This window comes from Physeter macrocephalus, chromosome 10 (assembly GCF_002837175.3).
Source record: "Physeter macrocephalus isolate SW-GA chromosome 10, ASM283717v5, whole genome shotgun sequence".
Taxonomy (NCBI): Eukaryota; Metazoa; Chordata; class Mammalia; order Artiodactyla; family Physeteridae; genus Physeter; species Physeter macrocephalus.
This window is the reverse complement of record NC_041223.1, coordinates 35,309,424-35,325,253: the sequence shown is the minus strand read 5'-3', so window position 1 is coordinate 35,325,253 and position 15,830 is coordinate 35,309,424. Positions and strand designations below refer to the sequence as shown.

The 15,830-nt window shown below is 33.5% G+C and overlaps 1 protein-coding gene across 1 annotated transcript in view; it reads right to left on the bottom strand.

Annotated features, from left to right (window-relative positions):
- Positions 1-15,830, bottom strand: part of THEMIS (thymocyte selection associated) — a 178,491-nt gene that overhangs the window by 107,055 nt on the left and 55,606 nt on the right. Inside the window, exon 3 of the mRNA XM_028494728.1 lies at positions 14,019-14,477. Within this exon, the coding sequence (XP_028350529.1) occupies positions 14,019-14,477 (459 nt within the window). The remainder of the gene's footprint in view (positions 1-14,018; positions 14,478-15,830) is intronic.

The following is a 15,830-nucleotide window of genomic DNA, read 5'->3' as shown; positions in this document are numbered from 1 at the left end:
AGAATTACTATATGATCCAGCAATCCCACTACTGGGCATATACCCTGAGAAAACCATAATTCAAAAAGACACTGCACCCCAATGTTCATTGCAGCACTCTTTACAATAGCCAGGTCATGGAAGCAACCTAAATGCCCATCGACAGATGAATGGGTTAAGAAGGTGTGGTACATATATACAATGGAATATTACTCAGCCATAAAAAGGAATAAAATTGGGTCATTTGTTGAGACGTTGATGGATCTAGAGACTGTCATACAGAGTGAAATAAGTCAGAAAAAGAAAAACAAATATGGTATATTAACACATATATGTGGAACCTAGAAAAATGGTACAGATGAACCAGTCTGCAGGGAAGAAATTGAGACAGAGATATAGAGAACAAACGAATGCATCCCAAGGGGGAAAAGTGGCAGGGGGGTGGAGGTGGTGGTGTGATGAATTGGGCGATTGGGGTTGACATGTATACACTGATGTGTATAAAACTGATGACTAATAAGGACCTGCTGTATAAAAAAATAAATAAAATAAAATTTTCAAAAATTAAAAAAAGTTATCTAGAATTTGGAAACAACATACTTAAGTTTTCAAACTGAAATAGGCTTAACTAATTTTTATGACAAATTTCATTGTATCTAAATATGTGTCCAAAAGAAAGATAAATCAACATTTTTTGTTTTGGTTTTCTTATAAACAAGAAGTTACATGCTCTTATAAAAATATTTTTTAAAAATAAGAGGGGAGATAAAACATTACAATCTTTATCAGCTTTAGACTACCACTGCTTACATTTTGGTATATCCAGTGTGTGTGTGTGTGTGTCATCGGCAGGCGGACGCGCAACCACTGCGCCACCAGGGAAGCCCTGTGTTATACATTTTTAAACAAGCATTTTTATCTTACAAGTAACCCGCCCTCCCACCACCAGAAACCAAAATGGTTATAGAAAATGAGCTAAATTAGAAAATTTCCCAAAAAAGTTATCTTGACTTCAAACTGATAAAGAGATAAGAAGACAGCAACTCAGAGCATGAGAGACATTCCTGATGGTGTTTATTACAAGTTTATCAGTTTCAAATAATCTAAAGTAAAAACAATATATACTCATGCAACCTTAGTTTACACTTCCCAAATTTTCTTCCTGGGTAGACATGAATTGTTCTGGCTTGGGTACGTTTTCTGGTTTTCCAAAGGGAGCTCTTGTGAAAAAAAATTTCCATTCCATCTTCTCTAAAAAGGTAGCATTGGTTTCTTCTCTCTGCTTCTGAGTCATTTCATTAAACATTGTCTTTCTGCCTATTCTTTCAGGGAAAGTCCCTGTACAGTTAGGGCTAATGTTAATCATAATGTGATGCTTTTCTGCATTTCCCACTGCAACAACTCTTTTAGCCAAGTGTGAATTTGGGGGACCCCACTAAAAATTATCTTTAAAGAGAAAATAAAGGTATACATTTTTTTTAACATCTTTATTGGAGTATAACTGTTTTACAATAGTGTGTTAGTTTCTCCTTTACAACAAAGTGAATCAGTTATACATATACATATGTTCCCATATCTCTTCCCTCTTGCGTCTCCCTCCCTCCCACCCTCCCTATCCCACCCCTCTCATGGTCACAAAGCACAGAGGTGATCTCCCTGTGCTATGCGGCAGCTTCCCACTAGCTATCTATTTTACATTTGGTAGTGCATATATGTCCCTGCCACTCTCTCACTTCGTCACAGCTTACCCTTCCCCCTCCCCATGTCCTCAAGTCCATGCTCTAGTAGGTCTGTGTTTTATTCCTAGAATAATATTATTATGATTGTTGGTAAATCATTTATAACTCTAGTGTACATATTAAAATATAAAAGTATTAATGATTATATAACTATAATAATTTGTTAGTAGATACAAAATGTAAAAAGACATCAATTGTGACATAAGAATATAAAATGTAGGAAGGCAATGTACAATGTAGAGTTTTTGTATGTGCTTGAAGTACAGTTGTTATTAGGTTAAAATAACCTGTTATGAATATAAGATGTTTTATGTCAGCCTCATGGTATACACAAAGAAAAAAATGTATAGTAGATATCCAAAAGGTAAAGGTATCAAAGCACAATAACACAGAAAAATCATCAAATCACAAAGGAAGAGAGTGAGATAGGAACAAAGCATCCATCAAAACAACTGGAAAACCATGAACAAAATGAAAATAGTAATTCCATAATTTAAATTTTCTAGGAGAGTAGAAGTTCAATGTTCTCAATAAAGAAAAAAAAAAAGAAGAAGTAAACATATGAGGTAAGCATGAGATGTGTTAATTAACTCCCCAAGGATGAGGAGAATCTTTTCATAATGTACAATATATCAATTTATCACATTATATATTTTAAACATATTGCAACATTATTTGTCAATTTTACCTCAATAAAGCTGAAATAAAAAACAGATTATAATCTTCCCAATATAAGAACTTCCCTTCAACACCAAAATATTAAAGATTCTTTATGATAATACTTGTAATTTTAACATACATATGTTTTAATGGATTTGAATATATTTTCTTAACTCTGGGTCTCCTAGTTTTCCTGGGACCATAAATTAGAAAACACTATTAAAATATATTAATTTGAAAATTTTACACAAGCTAACGAATTTCCCCAGAAAAAAATGCAAACATGTACATACATTTAAAAACTCCAGGGTAACAAGTTACTAATGTTTTATTAAAGTTGTATATGTATGTTAGAATTGACACCATTCTAGAAAAAGCAAGAAACCTACTTAATTATGTGAAATTGCCAAACAGTGAAAAATCAAAATGAGGATTTTAACAACAAAGAACCCATTATATAAAATAATTTGCAGAAAGAAATCAATACCTAAAAACTAAAAGTAAGCCTAAGTAACTATGTTAATTATCATTTACAAACAGAAAGTTTTACCAGTCATGAATGAAAGCTATAATATAAAAAAATAATAGCAAAATAACAAAAATGGCTTGAGACTAAAGGTAAAATATTGGATATGTGAGTAGAGATAGGAGAAAATTAGTGTAAATTAATTTCTATATATCTCATAGCAGGAATCTATAATTACCATTTTGTTCCTGAAGTTGGTAAAATAAAATGTAAGTGTAAGCCTGTTTATTTAAGTGGTAAACCCTATTACTGATAGAAATGAAAACAGACTATATACTTTTAAAATTATGGGGAGAAGGGACAGAATTATACCAGAATATAGAAACAAGGGAAATTCAAATACGTATATGATAAGTTGAGAAAAGTAAGGCAATGAGCACTATAACAATCACTATAAAGGAAATAACATAATTATTAAAAGAAAAATATGCATTATCACACTTGAAACAAAATTTAGGGTTTTTGATATTTAGAAAAAGCATGCATAAAACTATGTGCTTCTAAAAGTTTAAGATTTAAATGAAAAAACACTGAAATGATGTTGAAAGAAGACTAATATCAATCAAAGGTTTATTGACAGAAAAAACTATTTTAAAATGAAAAGAGTGTAGGTTGCTTTTTAATGATAATGTGTACCATTTCTAGTGATATAAAATCAGGAATTTATAGGTAAAAGTTATGAAGCATCAAATATATAATTATAATAAAACCACTAGCATTTATTGAATGTTAATTCTAAGTTAGGCTGCTTGCTAAATAATTTAAATGTTTTAACTAATTTGGTAGAAATTCAAGAAAAAAAATTAAAACCAATAATAAGTATATGAACATCTATCACTCACTCTCAGTTCTTGCCTGATCCAGAAGACTAATAATAATTATATCTATAGAGGTTTTGGTTACATATTAATATGTTTGTTGTAATAGATATATTTATAGCTCTATATCATATAATACAACAACCACTCTTCATCCCTTTATTGAAGATATATGAGACTACATGTTATGTCATTAACATCTCAAAAATTCCCAAGTAGAAAGAATTAGAAACAAAAATCACATATCAAAGAACATGTTAACTACAAATAAATAGCAAAAGTGAAACAAATAATTAAAAACAAAAAATGTGGAAATAAAATATTAATCCTTTCCTCACCTGAAAAGGGCTTTAAACAAAGATTAAATTAAAACAGCAATTGCAGAATATCTTTAAAAATAATAACTTCTAATTAACAATAGTTCCATTGCATAAAATATTTATATGGTCACAGCACTATAAACATTCTGTATTGATTTTCAACTACTAAAATAATTTATAAACAAAGTAAGAAACATTTGACTATGATTATAGAACAGAATTATTAAATTTAAAATACAGATTACTAGTGAGACATTGAAAATGGAAGAGCTGAATGGAAATAGAAGGGCAAAAATATCTTGTTTATAAAGAGGGTGTATCATAATAAAGTATAATGTTGGTGGGAGGAGAAATAAGGTTTTTCAACAAATACATCAGCATCCTTTCCCTTTGCATCAGCATAATTCCACCTATTCCACTTGGTGACTTCTTTCCTATATACTCTTTTTCATTCATTCAGTTTACATTGTATGTTTATGTGTCTATAAATATGAGATGGTCTGCAACAATATACACCAAACTAGTAATGGTAGACATTACTTGGAATTGGATTACACAATAAGAACTTTCACAATTTGCATATTTATATATATGTAGTTTGTGTAACAAATAATTTACATTTTAACATTTAATACATATAACAAAGATTTTATTGTAACATTTGGAAACAAAGTGTACAAAACCAAGATAACCCTGTGAGTGTTATCACATTAAGTTATTTTTTGGAAATAAAATAAATAAATAAAATTAAATCCTAGTTTATAACTATCAGAATAAGATAAGGTCTCAAGAGAGGTGAACTAGGAGTCCATGAGGGGAAAAGAGACTGCAGTGAAGGTTCTTTCCAGCTCTAGTTTAGAAAAGACATAAGGTAGCCTGAAAAAGAATCTGGGAGTGTGACAATGGCATCCCACTTATTTATCACATGAGCCAAATGATTGCAAAGCTTGCAGGCAAATGTTGATTAATAGGCAAGATTAGTGAGACAGGGAGCACTAGGGCCCTGGAGGTGTATATTTGCTGATACTATTTCTGGTGCATCACTGATGCCAAAAACTTGGTCCCTGTGTACTGGTGCAAAATCAAATCTCAGAGACAGAGTTTTGGGTGAAGTAGAAAAGAATAGCTTTATTGCTTTGACAGACAAATGGGGACAAGGGGGGCTTGTGCCCTTAAAACTGTGTGTCCCAACCCAGGGGGATTTGGTGAGAAGTTTTATAGCAATGGTTCAAGGGTGGGGTTGATAATAAGGATCAGGGTGTATGCAGGGCCTGCATTCTTTTTTTTTTAACATCTTTATTGGGGTATAACTGTTTTACAATAGTGTGTTAGTTTCTCCTTTACAACAATGTGAATCAGTTATACATATACATATGTTCCCATATCTCTTCCCTCTTGTGTCTCCCTCCCTCCCACCCTCCCTATCCCACTCCCCTTGGTGGTCACAAAGCACAGAGGTGATCTCCCTGTGCTATGCGGCAGCTTCCCACTAGCTATCTATTTTACATTTGGTAGTGCATATATGTCCCTGCCACTCTCTCACTTCGTCACAGCTTACCCTTCCCCCTCCCCATGTCCTCAAGTCCATGCTCTAGTAGGTCTGTGTTTTATTCCTGTCCTACCACTAATCTCTTCATGACATTTTTTTTTCTTAGATTCCATATATATGTGTTAGCATACGGTATTTGTTTTTCTCTCAAGGTATACATTTAAGCTTGGTTAATGTTAGGCAATGCATGTTTCCTTGAACAGCTAATACTCAATTCTGGAATACTCTTTGTCTCAACTCAGCATTCAAGGACCTATTCTTTGCAATTAGGCCTGAATTAGCAGTACATGGTAGGAAATCTACTGAGACAATCTTATTCAAGTCTTGAAGCAAGATGGTTGTTTCTACATATTTTTTTCTTAACAAATTTTGTAAATTCTACCCTGCAGTTTTTCTCAATTTCTAGTTTCTCCTATATTATTATTATTAAACAGTTCATGTATTTTTTGCAAATTTTCACTTTCTAAGTTTGATTTTTTAATTTACTTTCCAAGACTATAGTTATTATTCTCTAAAGTGCTTTCATAAATTTTGTCTCCAGCTCTCATTTATTCTGTGAATTGTTTTGTTTACATTTTTTTTTTTTTTTTTTTTTTGCGGTACACGGGCCTCTCACTGTTGTGGCCTCTCCCTTTGTGGAGCACAGGCTCCGGACGCACAGGCTCAGCGGCCATGGCTCACGGGCCCAGCCGCTCTGCTGCATGTGGGATCTTCCCAGACCAGAGCACGAACCCGTGTCCCCTGCATCGGCAGGCGGACTCTCAACCACTGCGCCACCAGGGAAGCCCTTGTTTACATTTTTGCATCACATCATACTCTTCATTATACAATGATTATTCGATGCACTAATAATTTCTGAACTTGCCTCATTCTGGACTTTTAAATTAAAATTTGCTTTATAGTTCATCTATTTGGTCTCAATTTTCTTTACAAATATTCTGTGAATTAATTTTTTTCCATTTATTCAGTTTCATTTCAACTTAAGAGAAGTTATACAGTGAATTTCCATTTTGTTGGGTGGTCCTCCTCTGGTTCTACTTCTGTTTGTATTTATAAATAGATAAAGTTCCTTTTGGATCACTCTCCAACATTTGTAGCAGAAAAAAAAATCATCAGGACTTTCCTTGAGCAACCTTGCATTTGATATGGCTTTATTTGTAATACTACTCTGTCTTTTACATTTTCATTTAGTTTATAAAAGCTAAGAAAAGTGAAGAGCCATCTTCTTATACTGAATGATACAATTAACATGTTTTCTTCATTGATGTGTCAACTTGACTGGCCTGTTGTAGCCATCTATTTAATCAAACACTGATCTAGGTGTTGCTGTGAAGGTATTTTGTAGACGTGGTTACCATCCAAATAACCTGATTTTAAGTAAAGGATGTTACCGTCAATATGTGGATAAGCCTCATCCAATCAGCTGAAGGTCTAAAGAGCAAAAACAGAAGTTTCCCAGAGAAGAAGAAATTCTGCCTCAAGACTGCAGCATAAACTTCTGCCTGAGTTTCCAGCTTGTCAGCCCATCCTATAGATGTAGAACTTATTAGGCCCCATAATTACATTAGCCAAGGCCTTAAAATTAATTAAATAACTAATTAATATATAATCATGTATAGATAATATAATACAATTATATATAATATCAATTTATATAATATTATATACTTTTTCTCTGGAGAACCCTGAATGATCAAACGTTAATTATTGGTAGTTTAAGAATAAATAAATAAATATATGTATATACATATATATACACACATATATAGTAAAAACTGTACTTTGCTTGCTGTTTGATGTTTTTATTAGCAGTAACCTTTCTGCCTAAAGGAAGAAAATGAAATAGAAGCTGGCTAGAGCATCCACGGGTTCTAAAGATCATGTTATGTCACAGTACTTTCATGGAAACATTAGGAAAAACATCACTAATAAAAATTGAACCTGTTATATAAATATAAGTGATATCAACTTTGGTGTCATAAAGTGAATATTCATTCTCCTTAGCTATTAAGTTCATAAATATGTCATTATAACAAATCAAATCTGGATATGGTGGGTGAGAAAACCTTCTTGATACCTAAATAGGAACTTTGTAGTGTAAAACATATATAGACAGAAGCAATTATTTTAGTTGCTTCATTCATTCATTCATGTATTTAACTTATTGAATAATTAACATTTACTTTATCTCAAGCATTGAGAAGATAAAAAGAAATACATAAGAAAGTGAATCAGATACTTCCATAAATTACTAAAATTATGTTGTATTGAAAAGATTAATTTTATAAATTACACTTATCACTTAGCAATATTAGCAACCAGTCCTTTCAGGATTATACTAGGTCCAGGAGAAACTCTGGCCTAGGACCAATTTAAGTAAGTAGCGAGGTTTATGAGTGAAATATGTTGCTTTTCAACTCTTTCTTCCCTCAAATTTCCCATAGGGTAAAAAGGAGAAAAAGAAAGAAAAAAGAAAAAGTTTCAATGAATCTAAAAGATGTCTGCAATACTTAAACTAGATAAAGATTGAACTCAGATGGAAGAATGGTCAACGATTCGGTAGAACAGAAAAAGGAAAGCCTATGTGCCTAAGGAGTTCGAGTCCAGTGAAAAGTCAGCCTTTTTTGCCCCACACAACTCCCAAAAGGTTTTCGAATTGGAGGCATAAAGCCCTTCTGAAGGTGGAGGAGAAGGTAGAGGACAAAACAAGGGGATTATGTGAATGTTTGAAGCGTGGTTAAACCCAGGTCTTCAGCTTTAATTTGGGGAAGACAGGTGACAACCCCGCCCACCTCTCGGCAGGAAACAGTACAGGGTCATAGAATCTGGAAAGTAGGCATAGGTGAGCGGGGGAGAAGCATGGAACTGAAAGCAGAGAAGGGAAGTCTAAATCTATGGGGGAACAGTGAAAGCCTCAGCAACTTCCCCACTCAGTTACAATAGTTTCATAACCCCCAGGAGGTACCAAGAAGATTCTTTTCAGATGAAATTGAACAAGTCCTGGAGGAAAGACTCACAGGATCTGAATGTGGGGAATTCTCCAATGAAAAAGCCAACAAAATGAAACCTAAAATTTATAAAACAAAGAGCTTGTATATCAATAGTGCCTCACTTGTAAATTAAATTAAAAATGTGTCTAACATGTAAATATGAACAAATGGGAGATAATCACCAAGAATTTGAGGAAAACATTTAACAAGAATGACAGACTAAAACTTTAAAAAAGGCCAAAAGAGGCAGATAAAATGCAAGGAACAGTAGAAAACTTTAAGAAATAGTACTATATTCTCAGAGAGATAAGATATTGAGTCCTTAAAACAAGAACATGTTAACAGTTAAAAAATGATATAAGAAATAACTCTTAGAAATTAAAAATATGATAGCTGAAATTATAAAAATTCATTAAAACAGTTGGAAATGTAGTTAAGAAATTTTCCCTGAAGGTAAACCAAAGACAAAGAGACATAAAATAAAGAAAATAGTTCTACATTAGTATGGGAGCTTCAACATGAGATTAGAAGTTACAGAAGGAGAGAAGAGAAAAAACAGTTGAAAGGTAATTATCAAAGAACTTATCCTAGAAATGAAAGACCTGAATTTCCAACCTGAAAACCTTCCTCACAATGAAAGAACAGACCTACCACAAAGCACATTACGGTGAAACTTCTGAATACCATGTCATCTCTCAAAGGCAATACTGGAAACAGTAAGTTATTTGAGTCCAGAAATTGCTAGTAAACACGGAAGCAAGTCAAAGAGTAACCACCAGGATGGTGTTAAATCAAAGTCCCAGGACAACACTGTAATGGACTAAATGTTTGTGTCCCCTAATATTCATATGTTGAAACTCAACTTCATAATGTGAGGGGGTCAGGAGGTGGCATCTTTGGGAGGTGATTAGAATTAGATGAGGTCATGAGGATGGATCCCTCATCAATGAGAGCAGAGCCCTTATAAAAGTCACCAGAGGCTTTGCTTCCCCTCTCTGCTCTCTGTGTAAGGATACTGTAAGGATAAGGATACTGTAAGTCCGCAATCTGCAACCTGGAAGAGTTTCCTCACCAGAATTCCACAGTGCTGGCACCCTAATCTCAGACTTCCAGCCTCTAGAACTGTAAGAAATGAATTTCTGTTGCTTATAAGCCACCCAGTTTATGGTATTTTTATAATAGTATCCCAAGCTAGGACAAGCACCTATGTATTAGTTCTAAAGAGCCACAAATACAGACTGGAGCATGAGGTTGGAGGGTTCCAGGAGGAATACTTCAGGATAAAAAAAATAACAGAAGACATAGATCTCCTGACAGTTTGGGCTCTGGAAAATTGCAATGAATGGCTTTTTTTGTTTTCATTTACAAAGATGTTGGAAAATACTTCAAGACTTAGGAGAGGATTGAAGAAAACTAAGAAATGAAATAGTAAGGTCATTATTACAGAAAAATAAAGTTATACAGAAGTGGAATTATGGTCATTATCTACCACTTGATTCAGCAATGAACTGTCACAATAATGAAACTGCAAATGCTTAACCATAACTTATCATATACTGAGAGAATGGGGAAAGGGAAGAGGAAGTAGGAATATAAGACCATTAAATCTTCATCACCACACATGGAAGTCAGTAGTTACTGTCTAAAACTGATCACTAGAAAAATAGCAATATCCGTATATTATTGGAAATGTGAATGGAAATACAAGAAAGCAGGAGCAAAATATTTAAAGGAGTTACCTCAGAGTAGCAGAATGTGGGGGAGATTTGGGAATGGTCAAGGGCACAAGGTTTGTTGGTAACTTTGCCTTTTTACTACTATTTGACACTTTTGACTTTGATAAAAATGGAAATTATTTTTGAAAATACATGAGAGAAAGACAAAGTCTCAGAATACTAAAAGATCAATGTATTTTTTTCTTCTATTCATTTGTCACCTATTATACAATATTCAGATACTGCCTTTCTGATATCACCATTCTGCTCATGTGATTTCAGCCCACTGTTTATAAATGAATTATGTCATATACTTGAGCAGAAACTTTTTCCCAAATTTGAACGGCACTAAGTTTTTCTCCTAAAGCAAAACGCAACTTTCCAACTCTTAAAATTTCCACAAGTAAAGAACTACTTATCAATCAATACACCAAAACATAACTCCATTAAAAAGTTTTTAAATCAAGATTTTTTTGAAGCCACTTTAAACGGCTGGCTCCATTTTTCATTTGCAAATATTACACATTCCATTTGTTACACTAATATGAATTTTATCTTCCTGTTAAAGGCACAAACAGATTTTGCTATGACTTATATGAAGCCAGCAGTTAGAGGTCTTGGATGGTTATTTATACCTCTTTTCCAAAGAGATTTAGTTTTTAAAAAATCATTAAATGTAGGGTAAGAGTTAGAGGGGGTTGGCCTGTGACCAAGAGTTTCCAGGAACAAATATTCCATTTAAACACTTTGTGCTACATTTCTTTTTTATAAAGCCTAAATTTCCCCATTAATAACATTAAAAACTAGTACTAGGAGTAGAATATCTTACATTTCCTCTTTTCTCTATTTACTTGCTCTGTTCTCTTTTCCACAAATCAATATTTCATAGCTTCCTATAGTTCTCATTCTTTTCCATTTTGCTTTCCCCCCTAAGGTTTCTCTAAAATCTCCTACCCCTGACAGATCTATTCTTTTTCTTGTCATTTTAGAAAAGAAGGACTCAAGTCAAGAGGAGTTTGAACTGTGCCTGACACTCAAAGTCACTGGAAAACAACTTAGCAGGCAACATGCCCTTGACTTCAAGGCAAGCTTGAATCTTCAATATAAGAAAGAATCATGTAAAACAAGACCACAGTTGATTAAAAAACAGTTTACATCTTATATTTAGAAGAAAAATGCCTACAACAACAATAATTTTTTAAATTTGACTTTTTGTGTTGGACACCCATCCTCTATTTTCAGGAAATATTCTGTAGCCAGTATACATGCAAAGCAGTCTCATACAGTATCTGTCCTGAAATTGCTATACAATGAGAACTAATTTTTAAAATAATCCCTAAGAAATTAAAGGTCCAAAATAATTAAAATCGAAATTCAATTTTAATATCATTAAAGAATGGAAATTGGACTAAAACATTTGGGGAAGGATTTTACTTCATCTAAAGGCTTTCTTCTGGGACCTTAGCTAGCATGAAACCATATTTATGTCCATCTAAACACTTCTGTTAATATCCCCTGCTCTTCTGTCAATGTTTATATGTAATAAACTGCACAACCATTCAACCAGCAGATCAAGCCAGAAGCCTGGGAATCAGGTTAACTTCTTTCCCCTTCCAATAGACCTTCAGATCTGGCTAGCTGTACTTCTGAAATACCCATTAAGAGGAGCTGTCCCTCTTATATCACTATTGTATTAACCCCCCAGTACTCTGCCACAGAACCAGCGGCCTCACTACGCTTCTCCCACCTTGTTTCTCCAGCTGAAAAACCATTATCAATTTGCTCTTTGGACAAATGTTAACCCCTTAACATATATTTCAAGATCCTCCATGACTGATTCCACTATCCCATTGCATGTTTTGATATCTGTCTCAGCCTGCCTTCTCCTCTCTTTTCTCACACCAGGTGCACTGGAACCACAGTCTCTTGCTTACCTGCTTTCCTGCAAGCTGCGTCTGCTTTCTCCAATGTTGTCCCCTCTCTCTCAGCCTGCCCATCTCCTATTCACCCTTCAGATCTTAGTTTAAATGTCTTTTCCTCAGTGAAGGCCTTCGTGATCCCTAACCTAAATTCATTAAATGGCTGTGACCATCTTGTTCATGTGCTTAGGTTCTGGGTTCGCCTTCATTTGCATCTGCATGATAGGAGATGCCAATGGTTTTAGAAAAATAACAAAATTTAAAATGAGAAAATGCTATCCATTATTTATGAAAACTAAGGAAAACTCAGTTATCAATTTTGATTGTACATTTTGGGAAAACTGACAAAACACTAATGTGAGGTCTAAAGTTTGCTGCGACTTCAATTTTTTGTCAAGTTAAAAAAATAATCATGCTGTGGCCTCAATTTTTTGTAGTACAAAAAAAAATCACTACTTGAGTGGAATTCCTTACCTACACCTTTTGCTCAAATGAATTAACTGATTTCTGGTTAAATATATGTAGGTAACAAAATTTAACATAGCTCTGAAACCTACTCAAAAGGCACATTAAGTTTTTCACAATTGCATGTGACCAACAATATTAATGGGAGCAGAGATAAATAGAATTTGAGCTATCCAAGGGGTACACTTTGATCAAACATCTTTACATATTGCTTTTTTTCTTGGGTGTATTACATATAGTATCTTAATAGAACCTTATTTCCTTCTCAAAACAACTCCAAGTCATAGACAAAAGGGATATATATCATCATCCCCTTTGTATAGACGCAGTTTACATGGCTCACCCAAAGCCACCACCTGTTAAGTTATTGACCAGAGTTAGAATCCAGGACTTTTGACTGCAAATACAGAACTCTTTGTTCCATACTTGTCATGCTTATGTGCCATAATCTTAAAAAGTCAAGGTGCTAATTTCTTTAGGATTACGATGCTCTCTCCAGCTATTCCTATTTTAAAATGCAAAAATCTTATGGAGATTACATATTAAAATACAATTATGCGGGAAGAGGGAAAGGGGGAGGATCAGGATGGGGTATGGGATTACGATATACAAAGTACTATGTATAAGATAGATAAGCAACAAGGATATATTGTTCAGCACAGGGAAATATAGCCATTATTTTGTAATCATTCTAAAGGGAGTATAATGTATAAAAATATTGAATCACTATGCTGTACACCTGAAACTAATATAATATTGTAAAACAACTATATTTCAATAGAATCCTTTTAAACCCACACTTATGTGTGAATTAATTTGTCATATCATTTTCCCTTAAGTCAGAAGGACTCCAAGCTAATAGGAGGATTTATGACCAATGAGGGATGGCTGAAAAGAAAAAAAAAAGAAAAAAAGGCTCTCACAAAAATAGGAGTAAGGGACACATAAAGAAACTTTATACTCTTACCTGTTTTTTGACCACCTCCATACAAGAAAGCTTCTTTCTAGCCAATTAATTCTCTATTCTAAAAAGTAGCTGTTTTCTGATCCTGTTTAACTGGCAGTGTTCAAAATAAATATTTTAGTCTGTCTGTACCTGACAATTACAGCATTTTACATTTGGATAGCACCACACAATTTAAAATATTTGCTTACATACATTACTGAATTTGAGTCTTGCAACAAATACATGATTTGCTTATTTGTAGATGAGAATCTAACTCTCAGTGGGCTTAATGGGCAAGTCAGGGACAGAGTTCCATTCTTTAGCCTAAAGCTTTTCTCTTTCCCAAACCCCACAATCATGTTCATAAAGCATCATTCTCAGGGGATACTTACATTTCATCACACCTTGAATTTCATAAACAGGCTTGAGAATCACAGCACCATAAAAGCCTTTAGGGAATGGATTTGTTAAGTCCCACTTATTTGAAAAGTCTGTAAGTTTCACAGTTCGTGTTCTGTTCTTGGGGATCTTCCATTGGACAATTTCCTTTAGGGTATAAATATGTTCATCATCACACTCATAGAACTCTCCTTCTTGTGACAAAGGCAAAGTAAATGAGTGATTTTGATGATTCCTTAGCACACCACAGTTCACCATTATTTCTCCATTGATCTCTTCAACTGAGTTGAGCATGATTTGCTCACCTTGCTTTATGATGCGATTCTCTAGTTTTATATCCTTCTGATGATAGAAGCAAGGATGCCCCCGTCTACTTGGTCCAATATGGATGGTTCTTGTAATTTCTTCCATAGTGAGGTATGGAGTTTTATCAGCCACAATCTTAAAAAGACCTGAGAACAGAATTCTGTGAATTAGAAATTTCTCATAAGAAAATCACAGCGAGAGAGTTATAAAACAAGTAAAATGTAGCATTTACAAGTAATGTACCTTTTTCAAGATTAGAGATATTTGTTTTAATCTTGAATTCTTCTAGGGAAAATTTTAATGTATTTTCTGTAGGTTACTGGATTGTCAGATCCAGACAGGCCACATAGATGGAAAGGGGAAAATAGCGTGAAAAAGAAAAGGCCCACTTCTTGGAAATGCAATCTGCGTGAGATACTGGCTATCTCCCAACCACATGTGTGATCTTGAGCAAGGCATTTAATCTCTCAAGATCGCATTTTTAATTTTTAAAATGAAAGGATTGGATTAGATCAATATTTCCATATATATTCTCTGGAAACACCAAAATTAAAAGATATTCTAGAAGGAAACTGTTTCATGGTCAAATTAATGATTACAAAGCTATTACCTGGAACTAGACCATGGTGATGGTTATAACACATTGTGAATGTATGTAATGACACTAAATTGTACACTTTAAAATGGTAAGTTTGTTGTTATATGCATTTTACCACAATAAAAAGTATCTACATATTTCCAAGTAATTTAAGATTTCTCAGAAACTTTAGATGCACTGTGACTCACAAGAGGGGAATATAACATGCAGAATTTCCCAAATTTCTTTCATTCCAAAACTCTTGGGGAAACATTCATAAATAAATTACAAAATAATATGTCACGATATATTAGTGATCCACATAACTCTCCTTGAGAAATGCCAGGTTAGGTAGTTGTTCTGGATTGAATATATATCATTCATTCTTCTCATTACTTTTCTAACTTTGCCATGGTTTCACTATTTCAAATTTTTTCCTCTAATACTATTGGGATAGTCACTGATACAATGAATTTTTGTTCTTTAAGACACAGCTTTTTATGCTTGCATGTTTAAGTTTCATTCTTCTCTTTGAATTATTTTGCTTTTATTTTATAAGCACATCTGTTTTGTAGCACTTTCACAAATTTATTTATTGAATAAATTTTAATAAATTCCAGAGAAAATAAGAACAAAGGAAAAATTAGGTAATTGCTTTGTTAACCCCAAAGTAAATTAAGACAATTATTATATAATAGCATACACTAAGAAAGCAGTGTATAAAGAATCCTACTAGAATGATATAGCTTGTAAAAGTTATTTATTCATTTAGTCAAAAATACAGTCCAATTAAATTTATCTATGTATCAAATTATTATTAACCAGGTTACAATGTCTTTTATGTGTATTTTGGGTTATGGTACAAAGATTTATGATGTTATTTTTTAGTCGATCTTTGGTCAAACGAAAAAAAATACAGGAT